Genomic DNA, 15,670 nt, shown 5'->3' on the forward strand with positions numbered 1-15,670 from the left:
CTGGATCTTCCATTATTTCTTCAAATCTCATCAGACTGGTTGACCACAGTGCCTCAGAAATAGAACATTTCTCCAGCACACCAAGTTCCATGACAGCCTCGAAGACTGCTGTTTTACATCCTACAATTGTAATGCCTTCAGACATTCAAAATATTGTGTCTGCCAACCCAATTGAAAGCATCTCAACCAGTAACAAAAAAATACTTAAGTATAGGCCAAAGCAAACAATGTGCTGCTTTTGCAACAAGATTTTGAACAAAAAAAAAACATCAAAACTCACATTCAAAGACAACATTCTTTGTCTACTCCAGATATCAATATAAATCACCATCATCCATTGGCCTTAAAAATGGAATTTTCGCTGTTGGAGGAACAGTCACTGGACCAGTAAGACCTGTACATGTTCAGAAATATACATGGGGAAATGCCTACTAGCAACATTGCATTCATCTTTGGTCTTTAGTTTACTGTTTTATTTCTACTGAAGATGAGACACCTCTCAATAAGGAAGGTCTTTCAAATATAGTCAGAAATAAAAATAAAAAATAACCATAGTTTGGGGACAACAATGGTTAGGTATGACAAAAAAACGACAACAAAAAAACAAAACAAAAACACATTTGGCACCACCCATGTTCAAAAAATAGACATCTATGTCCACATAAGTCCATTGCAATATGCCACTTGAACAAGACAAATCCCGAGCTTTTCCAAGAAAAGTTCAGACAACTATGATGTATTTGACTCCTTTGCAGATTGATATTGTGAATGATAATAGTAATGGCAAAATGTGTCTGCATCCACCCAATGGAATTTATTTATTTATTTATTTTAAAGAAAATTCCAGCTCTTCTACCAAACAGCTTTAGAACAGTTTTTACTATACCAATGTTTTTTTTATGGACCCTTGAACTTTTCACATATTGAATCAGCCAAGTCATTTCAAGCCGCCGTTTCTCGGTCATGTAAAGGATGCATTAAAAAGCTAACATTTGGGCCTCATACTAGAGGTAATGGTCTAACAAAATCTACATTTCAAATAGCTTTTACTTTACCAATCTTTTTAAATGACACTTTAAATTCGTATATGCCTATAAATGACTTAATGACAATAAATGCAGTTCAAGGGTTTATTAAATAAAGAGAAAAAAAAAAAAAAGGTTGGTACACTAAAAATATTCAAATTTTGGATTGTTAGACCATTACCTCTAATATGAAGCTCTTGTGGCCGAGAAAGGAGCGGGAGCATTTTTGTTGTGTTGTGGCTCTGTGTAACTTATATATTTATTTACGAAACCCAGTACTTTGCACATGATGCTATGGGTTATATTATTAAAACAAGAAGTTCTTAAGTGTTGGCGCAGTTAAATAAAGATCATAGTGTCGAAAGTGTGATGAATAAGCCGAAACCCCCCTCACAGCAGCAGAATGGACGCGTCCGCACAGAAAGCGCTTTGACGACGTTTAAAACATCGGCTCTCATCGACACTCCAGCGATTTCTCCCGATCTCTCTCGTCTGTCACGACGGTCCACTTCACTTCACTCGACCGGCGTGGATTATTGTTGTTGACATGCCTTACGGAGGGGTGTGTTTTTGCTGTTTTAGCCAGATTTCATTTGCGCCCTTCTGACCCACATCTATTGTAAGGTGCGAACGGAACCGGTGCTACTTTTTAATGTCCGGGCAGTCTTTTTTATTAACATGTTGCTTTATTATTGACAGAATAAATATTGTTTAATGAGCTTACCGGAAGCGTATTGTCATCATAGCGTTATACAGACCAGTGAGATAAATCGAGTTATTTCATGGCGCAAAATAATGCCTAAATGTGGGATTAGTAGCTGATTGAAAATTAGCTGCGTTACATGTAACAAATTTTGAGTTTTGAATGCTGCTGTGCACTGGTATGTGACATATCATGAACTTAGGTTTATATGCTGTATATAGTCAGTGGGCTCTAAAGTATATAAAAAAGGGCTATTACCAGTCTCAGCCCACAAGTAAGGCTGGTTCAGGTTTGTTTACTCATGTTGTTTTCTGTTTATGTTGTTGACTGGAAGTTAATATGTTTGTGGTTTCAGATTGCAATGGAGAGTGTGATCAGAGATGTGTTCAGACACTGTATCAGGTTTCCTGTTCCCATTTCGGCCTCTGTGGTCGCTGATGAGCTTGTGGACACTGCCAGTCATAAGCGGTGCATCACTGTATTGGCCCGTGAGTTTAATGGAGAGTTATGTCGTGTAATTTTCTGGTGTATTTGCATAGTTTAGTAATATTAAAACGTTATGGTGCTAGCTTTTCCACTCTGTTTCTCTGTAGGATGGAGTCAGTGTGATTTGGAGAGAGGGGTGAAACTGCGTTTCTCTCAGAGATGGACTCTACTGTGTAAACACGACGCAGTAGAGCACGTTCTGCCATCTGGAACAAGCTCACACATAGAGAAAGAGTAAGATTTTATATATATATAATATATATATATATATATATATATATATATATATATATATATATATAAATGCAGATTTTCATGTATCCTCAAGAGGTGAAAAGAAAGATAGTTTTGACTACATGTAGACAAGACACCCGTCATCAAAATTCATCTCTCACTCAGGTTGCTCAGCTGCCAGTCTCCTTCTGGAACTCTTCAAGCTGTCATCCGGGAGGAAGCAGGACATCAGTACCTGGAGGTAATGGCTGATATCTTTGAAATTCACATTTTAAGGTGAGGAAAATATATTAATTATCGTTGTTTTTCTTTCTTTTGGTAGGTTTGGGGCCAAAATGGTCTGGAGAAAAGCTTGGACCTCTTAGCTCTGAATAAGCATGGAAAAGTGTACGAAGATGGTAAGAAACACTTTTTGCTGTCTGTGTTACATACCAAGAGTCTCGAATCACTGGCCTGTGGGCCAAATATGGCTAATTGTGAACAAATGACCCTTTTGAGCTGGTTCTTTGTATTAGGCCCAAATTCTAAAACAAGAGTTTAATCTAAAAACTAACTCACTCGATGGACCATCAGCCATTTTCGGTCATGTCTCATTTGGGATGAACCGAGAACCTTTCCTGTGAGGTGCACTTAAGGTTTATGTTTATGGACTTATATCAGTCTTATATCAGACTGTTTTTGATATGACAATATGTACAGTATACCATTCAAAAGTTTGGGGTCAGTAAGAAATTAATACTTTTATTCAGGAGGTACACATTAAATTGATCAAGGATGACAGTAAAGAAAGTTTCCTATTTCTGTTCTTTTGCACTTTTCATCAAAGAATCCTCACCAAAAAATGGTTTTCAACATTGTTTTCAGCATTGATAATAATAAGAAATGTTTCTTGAGCACCAAATCAACATATTAAAATGATTTCTGCAGGATCATGTGACACTGAAGACTAGAGTAATGGCTACTGAAAATTCACAAGATTAATTTACATTTATAAATATATTAAAGGGGTCATGACAGGGATTTAAAAAAAAAAAAATATATATATATATGTTTTTTTGTTTTGTTTTGTTTCTTAATGTTCTTTGAGGTTCACTTCTAATTGGTGTTAATGTTGTCAGCTGTTTTTTAATTTAGTCTTAGGTATGTTCGCGATTGCTCTGTTAGTGCGGTTCATTTGAATAAGTGTGAACACTACCATCCGAAGCCTGGTGCGCACCAAACAACTTCCAAACGAGCTCTGGTGCGGTTCGAATAAAATATGAATGCAACACGGAAGTAAACAAACCAAAAACAGGACATTATGTCACAAGACACATTTTATAAGCTCTTCACAAGTTGTCAGCTCCATCATATACCATCGTATGTGCACACATACAGTGAGGCGAGCGCATTTTGCCCAGCACACAGCATTGTTTTGCTTGTTCAACAAATTCCATCACAAAATATACGTCATAAAAGCTGTTTTTATTTGTTTGTATCTTTAGGTTCGGTGTTAAAAATGACAGTGTGAATGCAAAGTGAACCAGGGTCAAATGTATTATTTTCTTTTTTTGGTCCGGACCAAAAGAACCAAGAGAACTGAACTACAAGTGTGAACACACCCTTAGACTTAGTCCTGTGTCAAATGTACTTTTTAGTTTGTATTATATTTAGTCACCTTGTCCTGCTTTTGTTGAGTCAAGTTTTAGTTAATGAAAACTTAGTCACATTTTCATCATGCTACTAGACATGTGCCGGTATTCGGTAATACGATATATCACGATAATGAACATGCACGATATTGTTACCGTGGGCACTTCAAAATACCGTGAATAGTTATTTATTATGAATTATTCCGATTTTTAGAATTCATTTTAAGAATACTTTACACATCAACCGTTTAAAATACACAACACCACTATATGCTGCATCAAAGAGGCATGCGCACTGATGTAAACAAGACCGACATGCATGCGAAGCGCATGGCGGAACAAGTGAAGGAGATGCGCTGAATGAAAGTGCACGTTCACTCTCTGACAGCAGATGGTGCTGATGGAACAGCAGAAATGCAGCGGTTACCCCGATAACCTTCGTAAACAAAGCAGCTGCGCTACTACAGTATTTAAATGTTTCAAACAGCCATTCAGATTTTTGTATTCGCAGTGGTGTTCATCACCTCTAAAATACTTCTAAAGCATTGATTAATCTTAGTTAATGTTAATTTCAACATTTAATAACACTTTATTAAAATCAAAAGTTGTAACTGTATTATTTAATGGACCTGAGCTAACATGAACTAACAGTTGTATTTTTCGACTAACTTTAAAAAAGAATAATAACTTCTGTAATAAAGAAATGTAGCTATTGCTCATTGTTAATGTTAGTTAATGCATTACTTAAAATTAACTAATGAGACCTTATTGTATAATTATAATTCTTTTGCACTTTAATCTGTTTGAAACATGTTTACTTTATACATTTTTGTGTATTGCTTTACTGTATTTAAATGTTCAGTTCTTTCAGTTGTTACAAGAAAAAGTTACTAAACCTGTTATACTATGACAACACTTTTTTTTTTGCAACATATTTCAGTATCATGATAATACTGTATACCGTGATAAAAGCTTCAGTAATTATTGCAACAGGAAAATTTGATACCGTCACATGCCTACATGCTACATAATGGTTAAATTGGTAATCACGTTTATTTTGCTTAAAATTTTAATCACAATGATTGTTGTCATTTGAGATTTATTTGAACATTTCATTAGAATTATTGCACTTTAAGCACAAATCAAGAGAATGTCATCTCGTACGTATAGTTTTGTTTACCTCATCTAGTTTCCTGATTATAGGCAATTTATCATATAAATGAACACACTCTCTACATTGGTAAAACAAGAAACTTCTCTCTTGCGGTTTGTGATGCAACTGCTGTCAAATTCAATAGAGTTGTTCTTTCAAGAAAATTTCCTTTGTGAACTCTCCATTACACTGTGCCTTTTTTACAAAACAAAATGCTCTGAACAAACATATCCTTAGACACAATCCGGGGCGCCATTAAATAAACCATCCACTTTTTCCGATGCTGGGATCCTTTTTAAGTCTGTACAGAGATGTTAACGAGCTGTTTAAACTGTACGTGTCAAAGCAGACATTCTCACTCTTCCATTTGTCCTGTTGTCGATAGACTCAAGTCCATGGATTATGTCAGAAACTGAATGTACATCTGTATACTCTATCCAGTGTAAACAGTGTTAGTGCTTATAATGGATTCTAATTGCTTTTGATGTGACGCAATGCTCACATCCAGTGCATTCACATGTCACCTTTTATGCGACTAAATGCCAATGGACGGGGCCTATGGTGCAAAGATGTATTAACTACTATTTGTTGATGTCTTGCTCTGGAGGCAGTCATATGCAAATGTATTTGCCAGTGTGACGTCACAAGTCACCCAATATCAGAACGAGCTGTTTTTGGAGCTTGATTAAATAAATGCTTTGTTTATAATGAGGAGGACGTTTTAAGCTATGTAACTTGAAGTATGTTTTAATGGTTCAAAGACCTCTTATATGTCATAAGATCAAGGCAACTTTGATTTTTCATGTCATGACCCCTTTAAAATAGACATGTATATTGAGTGGTTCTGTAATTTGGCTATTATTGATTAATTTTAGTGACCAGTGGCTCTCTAGTGATTTTTACTTACTCTGTCTGTAGTCCTGATCAGTGTGTAAGGATATTGGTCTGATTGTGTGTCTTCTGTTTCTTTGTGCATCATTAGCTCAGTTTGGATGTCTGGCCTGGTCACCATGTGAAAAAAAGTTGCTGTATGTGGCTGAGAAGAAGAGGGTGGAGCCGTCAGCTCAGTCATCATTTGTATCAGCCAGTGAGGACGGAGGGCTAGTGTTACTTGAGGAACAAGTGAGATCAACTGAGCTTATCCCACATGTAGCCTTGTGCAGTAAATGTTATAACTAGATGTCAGAAGAAATACATTTGTAGTTTTAAAAGTCTTGTGTGCATTTCTCAGGATAAGAATGTGTATGTTGAAGACTGGGGTGAAGGGCTGGTGGGTAAAAGCTGTCCAGTCTTGTGTGTAGCTGATCTCAATAAAGCTGCAGTCGTTGTGTATGCTGGCGTCCCTCCTAATATATCACCAGGACAGGTGAGCAAGATATATTTCACTATTCTTTACACTATTTGCCTAATTGATAATCAATTATGTTGTGCCATATTGGCTTTAAATGGTAGATGTTATATCAGCAATCTCAAATTCAAGTGTTTTAAATGTTAACTGAATTATGAACTACTCCTCGCTCTCTCTCAAGGCCCTGTGGGGACCTAATGGAAGGGGCGTCATTTTTGTGGGCCAATGGAATGAGCCATTCAGACTGGGCTTGAAGTTCTGCTCCAATCGTAGGTGAGAGGCGGAGTTGGAGAAAGCTTCAATCCCTTTAACAGACAGTTTTTTTTTTTTTCCCTTAGAAATATTGATTCAGTTGTATTTCCACCCTCAAGTGCTACTATTAAACACAATGCTTATCTCAGTTGGCTGACTTACTCTGTGCCAAGATTTTAAAACACAAGGTTTTTTTTAAAAAATATAATATTTGCTGATTTTCTCTTTTTTTCCAGATCAGCTCTTTTTTACTTGGATATGAAAGGGAACTGTGGTGAGATTCTTTATAGGAGGGATATTATGTATGCACCTTTATAAGTGCTTTTGCTTTACATGATGAGCTTTGATTTATATATAATTATGTGAAAATAGAACTCCTGGTCCTTTAGCCTCTTTTTGTTCAATTTGACTTTTGACCTGGTCAGAGTGCTTGTCACCTGAAGGCGTGTCTGTGTCGAGCCCTCGAATGAGTCCAGACTCGTGTTGGATCGTCTACTTACAGGGACAGGTCTTTGGACCACATCATCAGTGCTTGAGCATGATGTTGGTGAGAATGTAAATAATTGATTGACATGTAATATTTCACTTAGGAATGTTTAAATGAAATGCCAAAATATGAATATTTTGTTTAATATTTATTATATTATTTACTCGACTGTTTAAAAGTTAGGGGCCAGTAAGATTTAAAAGAAAGAAGAAAAAAAAAGAAAAAAAAAATTAAGACCTTTACACATTAAGAATGCATTAAATTGATCAAAAGTGACAGTAAAGACATTACTGTATCAAATAAATGCTGCTCTCTAGGCTTTCTTCTCACCAGAAAATCCTGAAAAAAGTGGTTTCCAAAAAACAGTGGAATGGTTTTTAACATTGATAATAATAAGAAATGTTACTTGAGCACCGTATCAGGATATTAGAATGATTTCTAAAGGATCATTTGACTCTGAAGACTAATGACTGCTGAAAATGTAGCTTTGCCTTCACAGGAATACATTTTCAAAATATATTACAATAGAAAACAATTCTTTTAAATTTCACAATATTACGTATATTAGTTTTATTATACATTTACTATCAAATGAATACAAAATTGGTGAGCATAAAAGACTTGTTTCAAAACTCTTACCATCCCCAAGCTTTTGAACGGTAGTGTGTATGTGTGTGTATATATACATTTAAAATTATATTTTATTTATTATATTTATTAAACTATTTTCTCTGTCTTTGTTTGTCCCTTGTAGTATGACATTAAGAACAGAAGCACTTCGGTTTTGGTAGATGTGGTTAGACGAGCAGAAAAGGGTACTTGAAAACACATGCACACATTGCAGAGGGAGGTCAAGTCAGTTTAATTTGTATAGCATTTTGACAATGGACATTGAAGTGAGTAATGTCATGATCCCTCACAGGTCAGTTTGCCGGTATATACGAGTCATTGCCGTCTCAATGCTGGTCTGCAGACAGTGAGAGAATCTTCTTCAGCAGTGCCTGTGAAAACAATAAGGTAAACAAGTGCATAAATACACATACCGCCAAGGACAAAAAATACAGGTGCTTTACCAAAATAATGAGAAAGTGCAAAACAATTGGCACACTGTTAAATAGTTTGCATAGAAAATCTGTGTGAATCCCATGTCTGCACTGTGTAGATTCTGAATTTCTGATTTCTAGTGTAAAGATTTTGTGATTTTGCACCATCTGTTCTTCTAGGCAGTTTTCTCAGTCGACAGAACAACAGGAAGACTCACACAAGTGTGCGGACTGGATATGCTAAGACTAGGAGGTGTGAATATAGAGTGATGTCATGACAGCTTCGACTCAAGCCGTTTGTTCACATCACTGTCAGTATCATTTACTGTGTTTCGTGCCATTTGTGACAGTCATTGATTCTGTACGTTTTTGTTTGCTAGATGATTTTGGGAGTGTGCAGCTGTTGACTATACAAAAAGACCTGATGGTGATGAGCTGCTCATCTCCAAATCGGCCACCCTGCCTGGTACAACCACACACGTGCACACACTTTACTATAATAGTCATCTTTCTCTGAAGATACTGCATGACATATAACTTTGTGTGTTTTCTGTAGAGAGTTGGCTTCCTCTCAACAGTTGACCAGGCTGAGGACATGCAACTTTGTAATCTGGGTGGAGCAGATGTGTATGAGGAATTTTGTTGGCAGCCCATGTTGATCACACCCCCTTCTCAAGAGGAGAACCATCAGTTCTGTCAGTAACATGGATGTATCATCAGTTATACAGCCACTACTAGCAATATTTCTTTGTGATTTTTCTCGTTCCTCCTCTCTGCCTTTATATAGCTGGACTGAATTTTGGAGCAATTTTGTTAAAGCCTTACAGTCCTCCAGAGAGAAGGAAAACTCCTCTAGTGGTGAATATACACGGTAAGGCTGGCACTTTTTTCCATGTAATTTTAATTCAAATGTCAGTGATGAATAGCTACATTTACATGACCCAAGTATTGAAAAGCCTTCATCTAAACACCTCAATCGATCCGAATGCAATTTCGATCTGATTGGAAGGGGTGGTGTAGACCTGAAATAATCCAATCAATATGAAAAAATAAGCATGTAAGCGCTAGGGCTGTCACGATTATGAAATTTGACCGACGATTCATAGTCTAAGAAATAATTGTGATTATGATGATGAATTGTCTGTTTTATAGCATTGTCATACATTTTTGTGCTTTGTTTATTAAATAATTGTCACAAATTATCATGATTAATTGAATCCTTTGTAAGTTGTTGCTTTGCATTGTAAGATTAATATAGTTAACACCTTTAAAAATAAAAGTAATTTATTCAATTAACTGAAACTGATACATACACAACAAACTGGCCAATCAGTATAAGCTCAGATCAGTGAGGCCTACGATCAGTCAGATCCAAAAAGAAATACAAAACCTGTGCTAATTAAAAGAAAAGTTGACAAAAAGATTGATTCTAAAATTTGGCAATAATATATATAGTAATAAGAGATTTATAAGCAATTTTTTTGTAGGCTGGTCATTTTTGATGGGGAACACCACAAATGTAACAAGGTGGGGGAAAAAATCACAAAAAATTACAGAAATTTTCAAAAAAAATTTGGGGAAGTAGTTATACCCTGGGTGAGTTAAGTAAGTTTTAGTCAAATGCGATAATGTTAACTAGCATTTTCAGGTAAAAGAAAATCCTCTCCGGGTCAATATGACCCAACTGTCTTCACTATTAGTAGAAAGACGCTGCACAAACGGAATTTACATGCACAATCTCTCTCTCTCTCTCTCTCTCTCTCTCTCTCTCTCTCTCTCTCTCTCTCTCTCTCTCTCACTCTCACTCTCACTCTCACTAATTCATTCAAATAAATCTTACCGTAGTGCTTTGTCTCTGTCTGATTTAAAGTTGGCACCATCCAATTTGACAGGCCTAGTAAATGCTTGAATATGATTATCGGTTTCATAAATGCACATGCGCTGTGCTGTGATGAGTATGTTTATGAGAGCATTTCAGAATCTGAAATTGGATTGGACTAATTTGGATTGACAAAAAAGTGACTGCATTGGACTGTACCTAGTGAAGTATTTCTCTGTGCAGGTGGCCCTCACGCTCATTTCGCTGCTGACTGGAACGCCACAGCTGCTGCTTTAACCAAACTGGGCTTTGCTGTTCTTATGGGTGAGTGTTCATATGTCATTCTTGTTCATGTCACAACATGGAAAAAAAAAAAAAGAGCACTGATTTTAAGTATTTAAATATTTTGTGTGTTACAGTGAACTACAGGGGCTCCACTGGTTTCGGTCAAGATACCATAGAGTCTCTGCTTGGAAATGTTGGCAGTCAGGACGTCAAAGATGTTCAGGTGTGTATATGCACAAATAACATGTACCTGTTATTAAAAAAGTATTGCATTAGCTTGTTTGTCATTTTTGTGTCCAGAGGGCAGTGTTGTGCGCTTTACAGAATGAGACGACTCTCGATCCTGATAGAGTAGCAGTGATGGGCGGCTCTCATGGTGGCTTCCTGGCTTGCCACCTGGTTGGTCAGTATCCAGATTTCTACAGAGCATGTGCAGCTCGAAACCCCGTCATCAATGCAGCCACGCTGCTCGGGACCAGTGATATCATAGACTGGTAATGCACTCATGTTTACATTCATTAGTACTAGGGCTGTAAAAAATGGCTGAAAAACTAAATTTAGTTTATACTTAAATATTACTAATATTCAAATTTAAAAGGCATAATTTCAATTAAGGGAAGAAAAGCTTGGCTTGTCTCATGAGGCCACAAGAGGGTGCAATGAGCAAAATATTAATGCACCACATTAAATTGTTTATTCAAAGCAATGAAATAACATGAATGTAAAAAAAAGGTGCATAACTTATAAATTAACGTAACCAAGATCTTCTCCCCATTGAGCTTCTCTATATCTGCAGTGGTTTAAATGAATTATGCAGCAGCGTCACATCTAGTGGGTTCAACTTGAAAGGCTAACAAAAAACATTAAAACACAACGACTCTTACATCATCCCATCTCATGCACCACTGATAATAATGCCTGATGCACACCTAAAATTCAAATGCATCCTTTTTGCATTTGAATGTGGAATTAGAATTTTACTTTGACAGCCTTTATTAATACCCCTGCTATTAAAGATGAAATGACTTGACGAGTTTTAGTTATGTCACAGATGAACCAGTATATTCTACTCTCTAGTCGGTTGCAGGTGGTATCGGGACAGGGTCATGCTCATCAATGCTAGAGAGCATTTAAATGGGGAAAAAATCTGTTTATTGCAGGTATTCATTAATATTTATTATCTGTTTTTCAAAGAGAGATAAAGACATTTTAAATGTTGCTGTTGTAAATCAAAAAAAAAAATTTTTTTTATTAGAGGAAACATTTTTTTTGTTTTTGTTTTTTGCATTCCTTTTTTAAATGATGTGCATGGATAAATCATATATAATAAACACTGAAACATTCCATAAAAAAATAATAGTCAATTTTGATTTGAGTCTTTAAAAGCATAGAACCAGTTTCTTAAGATCCAGGAAAAAATACAGTTAAGCAGAAGGAAGCAACCTTTGTGTATAATTCAGTAATGTAGTATTGCTTTAGTATTCTGAAATTATAATGTTAAATCTGTTGGATAATTATCAATATACTGTATTTCAGTTTTTGCAGTGGCAAAAGGTAACTGTAATGGTGTTAATGCCTCTACAGGAGATATTCCTCTGTTGGGCTTCAGTATGCTTTTGACCGGTTGCCCACATCACAGTCCCTCGCTTCCATGCTGGAGAAGTCACCTATAATTCACGCTGCGCAGGTTTACACTGACACGTAGACACACACACACACACACACACACACACGTATTTACTAAACTATCTAAATAGGTCATTTGCACAGACTTCTATTGGTTTTATGTACAGCTAGTTATAAAGTAAATACTGGACCCTAAAAGTTTCTGCATTTTTACAGTTTAAAAAAATCTTTATTTTTATACTATGTTTACAAATGAGGGTGTCCCTAAAAAGGAGGGTTTTTGGATATTTTCTTAGGTTTAGCACATTTCTGAGTACGAATTTGTCCTCAAACTATGCACACACACAGATAGAAAAGGTCATTAATTTACATTAAATTTGTAGCATGATAAGCTTAATATGTAAATAGTAAACCTTAATATGGTTTGTGTGTATGTGTGTTTAGATCCGTGCTCCTGTTTTGTTGATGTTGGGTGGGAGAGACAGGAGAGTATCGCCTCACCAGGGTCTGGAGCTCTACAGAGCACTCAAGAGCAGGAATACACCTGTCAGGTACACACACACACACACACACACACACACACACACACACACACACACACACACACACACACACACACACACACACACACACACACACACACACACACACACACCCACCAGCATTTAATATACAAACATACTGAATACTATTTTCGATATTATTAGTCACTAATATTGATAGACCAGGCTGATTAAACAGCCAGTATTTTGGCCATTAACATATTTTATTGTATTATAAAATGTAATTTATTCCTGTGATGGCAAAGCTAAATTTTCAAATCTAAATTTTTAATCATCACTCCAGTCTTTCACATGATCCTTCAGAAATCATGCTAATATGCTGATTTGGTGCTCAAGAAACATTTTTTCTTATTTTCAATGTTGATACTTTTGTTCAAGATTTTTTTGATAAATAGAAAGTTAAAAATAATGGCATTTATTTGAAATAATAATCTTTTGTAACATTTATAAGTATATTTTCTGCCAGTCTAAATTATTCAAAACCTAATAAAAGTATTAAAAAATCTCACTGACCCTTCAGCCTGCTCTTTCTTCATCACACACTTTCTCTGTCTTCTCTTTGTCTGTTTCTCAGGTTGTTGTGGTACAGTGATGAGGGTCACTCGCTGTCTAAAGTCAACACTCAGTCTGACTGCTTCCTCAACATCGTTCTGTGGTTTAAAGAACATTTAAACTGACATTTCTCAGAAGTGCAAACGAAAATATCCATCAGAAGCTTTTTTTCCCCTTGTCTGGACACATTGTGTTTGACATTCTTGCCAAAACTGTAAATGTCTACGAATGCTGCACTGAAGCTAAAGTTACAGGCTATGGAGGTCACTGTCCACTAGGGGGCAGACCTGTCCATGTTAAATCAGCACTGCTAAAATAAGGGCTCAAATGCCAAAGCATGGAGTCTGTAAGTTAAGAAATCTGAGCTCATGTACTGTGATACTGAACTTTTCTTTTCAGAATCAATTTCTGAACATTCACACTCTTTTGTGAGATGTTTGCTCTTCATTCTGTTTCTAATGGACAGTAATGGACATGCCAGTATTTTTACTATGTCAGTGAGAGTTTGTAGATTTAAATTAGTTTGAATATGAAAAAAATTACATTTTGGACGGGAAGAACAAGAGAAGAGCAAAAAGCTATTTTCTAGTTTCAGAAATGTATCTGTAAAGATCTTTAACATTCCATGTTTATAAACATGATACAAGAGAGAAATGTGTCATTTATTTTGGACATTGTTCATACACCCAGGTGTGCATGCTAGCTTTGGTGGCTGCTGTAACAGCTCACATATCTAAGACTCTCGTGTCCATTTCATTTACAGCCGCTTAAGAAAGATCCTTCTCTCAAAGATTTCTTTGTTTCATAGTTTTAGCAACATTCTTGTTCTTTGAACACTTAATCTTCAAATCCCCTTCGACAGATTCATTCAGCTCTTATGTTTCTGTCATGAACTCCTGCTTTTTGTATTATTATTATTAGGCATTTTGGTTTGCCGTTTGTGGCATGTTGAGCACCAGCCAGGTTTATGTTACAGTGTTTAAAGGCCAATTGTAGCATGTGGATTTTCAATATGCTGGCAGTCTCAGGGGGCAGATTGCTTTATACCCTGTTAAGATTGCATTGCTAATGACCCACAGAGAGAGAAGTAGAACACAACAGGTCACCTGAGACCACTGCCACTATGTGTGTGTGTGTGTGTGTAAGAGAAAGAGAAAGAGAAAGAAAGGTCTTTTATTATTTACCCTTTGATCGGGTTTGGTGTAGGTGTCTGGGTCTTGGCAGGTCAAATGTCATTATAGGTCTTTTCTCTCTGTCTCAGTCTGCCTAGATGCTGGAAGACATGCTTATAAAGGAAGATTAAAGAGCAAGGGAGAATTTGAGAATAAACACAAACACTAAAAAAGCAGAAAATCATTGCCAGGGGGTGAAAAGCAGAAGCAGATTAGAGGAAGTAAGTAGAAAAATCTGGGTAGTTTTAAGGTCACACTGAGTAAAGGGACACCGGGCGAAAATGAGCCACTGCTTTGTTGGTACTTTCATGAGCTCTGTGTGGCAACCTAACAAAAACACAAAAGTTAGCTTTATCTGATGGCTCAAGCATTTTTTCCCGAAAATGCTGGGAGTTGGGTAAGATCCAGTAGGCCTGGAGTACGTTGAATCAACAGCCATAAATATGACGCAGCCAGAATCAGTGATTGTGCACTGAATTGATTTAAGTTGGCAAAATACTATAGCATAAATTAAACCCTTCAGACTTCTTTGTTATACTTTGGTTTATGTGTCTTCAGTTGCTTTTGGTCATTACAAGTTGTTTTCTGTGATCTTAAGGTAGATCCCCGTTTCTTAAACTGATATACGTGTATGGTAATATAGGCTGTTCTGTTTTATTTTCACCTATTAAAAAGAAAAAGGTAATAAGTCAAACTGGCTCAACTTACCCAACTTATTGGCTCATCTTACCCCACGCCTGAAGTTATGCAAAACTAGAGCGTTGCTGTGTGGTCACTGTCCATCCAAAAAAGGGTGCCCACCCAATAGAGATCAAGTAAAATTTGCTATTTAACATAGATTTTTTTTTTTTTTTTTTTTTTTGTTAATTATTGGCTGTCACCTCTACATTGTTGACAAGTTTCTAGGTCATTTCTGGTGCCAAAAGATTAACTTTTTCTGATATCTTAAATATTGCAATTTAAGTGTTTTTTAGTACTATTATAGTATTTATTAATGTTTTGAATTAGCTTTTTTATATTTAAAGTTTTCGTTTTATCAATGCACTTTTGTCACTTTTATTAGTTTTTCTTTTTTATGTAAATCTATATATCTTTAATTCATTTTTATTTCAGTTAGTTGCTAATGCAACATTTCTAGCTTTTAATTTTTTTCATATAATTTTATTATTTTATTTCAGCTTTATTTCTTTTACCAAAACTGATTTTTAATAGTTTTAGTTTAACTGTTTAAAAGTTGTTAAAACAAGAATGTTTCAATTAAATATTGAATGAATATTGCAAAGAAAATAAC

The 15,670-nt window shown here is 35.9% G+C and overlaps 1 protein-coding gene across 3 annotated transcripts; it reads left to right on the plus strand.

The window, feature by feature from the left end:
- Window positions 1-229: 229 nt before the first annotated feature.
- Window positions 230-13,861, plus strand: LOC127517721 (acylamino-acid-releasing enzyme-like). Of its 3 annotated transcripts, none has more exons than XM_051903771.1 (22): window positions 230-387; window positions 2,084-2,216; window positions 2,322-2,448; window positions 2,614-2,689; window positions 2,771-2,846; window positions 6,215-6,354; window positions 6,464-6,598; window positions 6,762-6,853; window positions 7,069-7,106; window positions 7,258-7,379; window positions 8,074-8,134; window positions 8,242-8,336; window positions 8,543-8,615; window positions 8,743-8,828; window positions 8,919-9,057; window positions 9,150-9,233; window positions 10,425-10,505; window positions 10,601-10,689; window positions 10,767-10,960; window positions 12,051-12,153; window positions 12,537-12,643; window positions 13,230-13,861. In XM_051903771.1, the coding sequence occupies exons 2-22, from the start codon at window positions 2,090-2,092 to the stop codon at window positions 13,330-13,332; spliced, it is 2,148 nt and encodes a 715-aa protein (XP_051759731.1). In that variant the 5' UTR covers window positions 230-387; window positions 2,084-2,089; the 3' UTR covers window positions 13,333-13,861. The 3 variants fall into 3 exon arrangements, with proteins under 3 accessions (XP_051759731.1, XP_051759728.1, XP_051759730.1); XM_051903768.1 differs by lacking the exon at window positions 230-387 and adding an exon at window positions 428-1,587; XM_051903770.1 differs by lacking the exon at window positions 230-387 and adding an exon at window positions 430-1,649.
- The last annotated feature ends 1,809 nt before the right edge of the window (window positions 13,862-15,670 follow it).

Source organism: Ctenopharyngodon idella, chromosome 8 (genome assembly GCF_019924925.1).
Source record: "Ctenopharyngodon idella isolate HZGC_01 chromosome 8, HZGC01, whole genome shotgun sequence".
Lineage (NCBI taxonomy): Eukaryota > Metazoa > Chordata > Actinopteri > Cypriniformes > Xenocyprididae > Ctenopharyngodon > Ctenopharyngodon idella.

What these genes read in the sequence shown, in the direction of transcription:
- LOC127517721 (XM_051903768.1), top strand. An exon ending in AGTGCTTGAGCATGATGTTG is followed by an intron (nt 7,380 to 8,073) that starts GTGAGAATGTAA and finishes TGTCCCTTGTAG; the next exon opens with TATGACATTAAGAACAGAAG. An exon ending in AGCAGGAATACACCTGTCAG is followed by an intron (nt 12,644 to 13,229) that starts GTACACACACAC and finishes TCTGTTTCTCAG; the next exon opens with GTTGTTGTGGTACAGTGATG.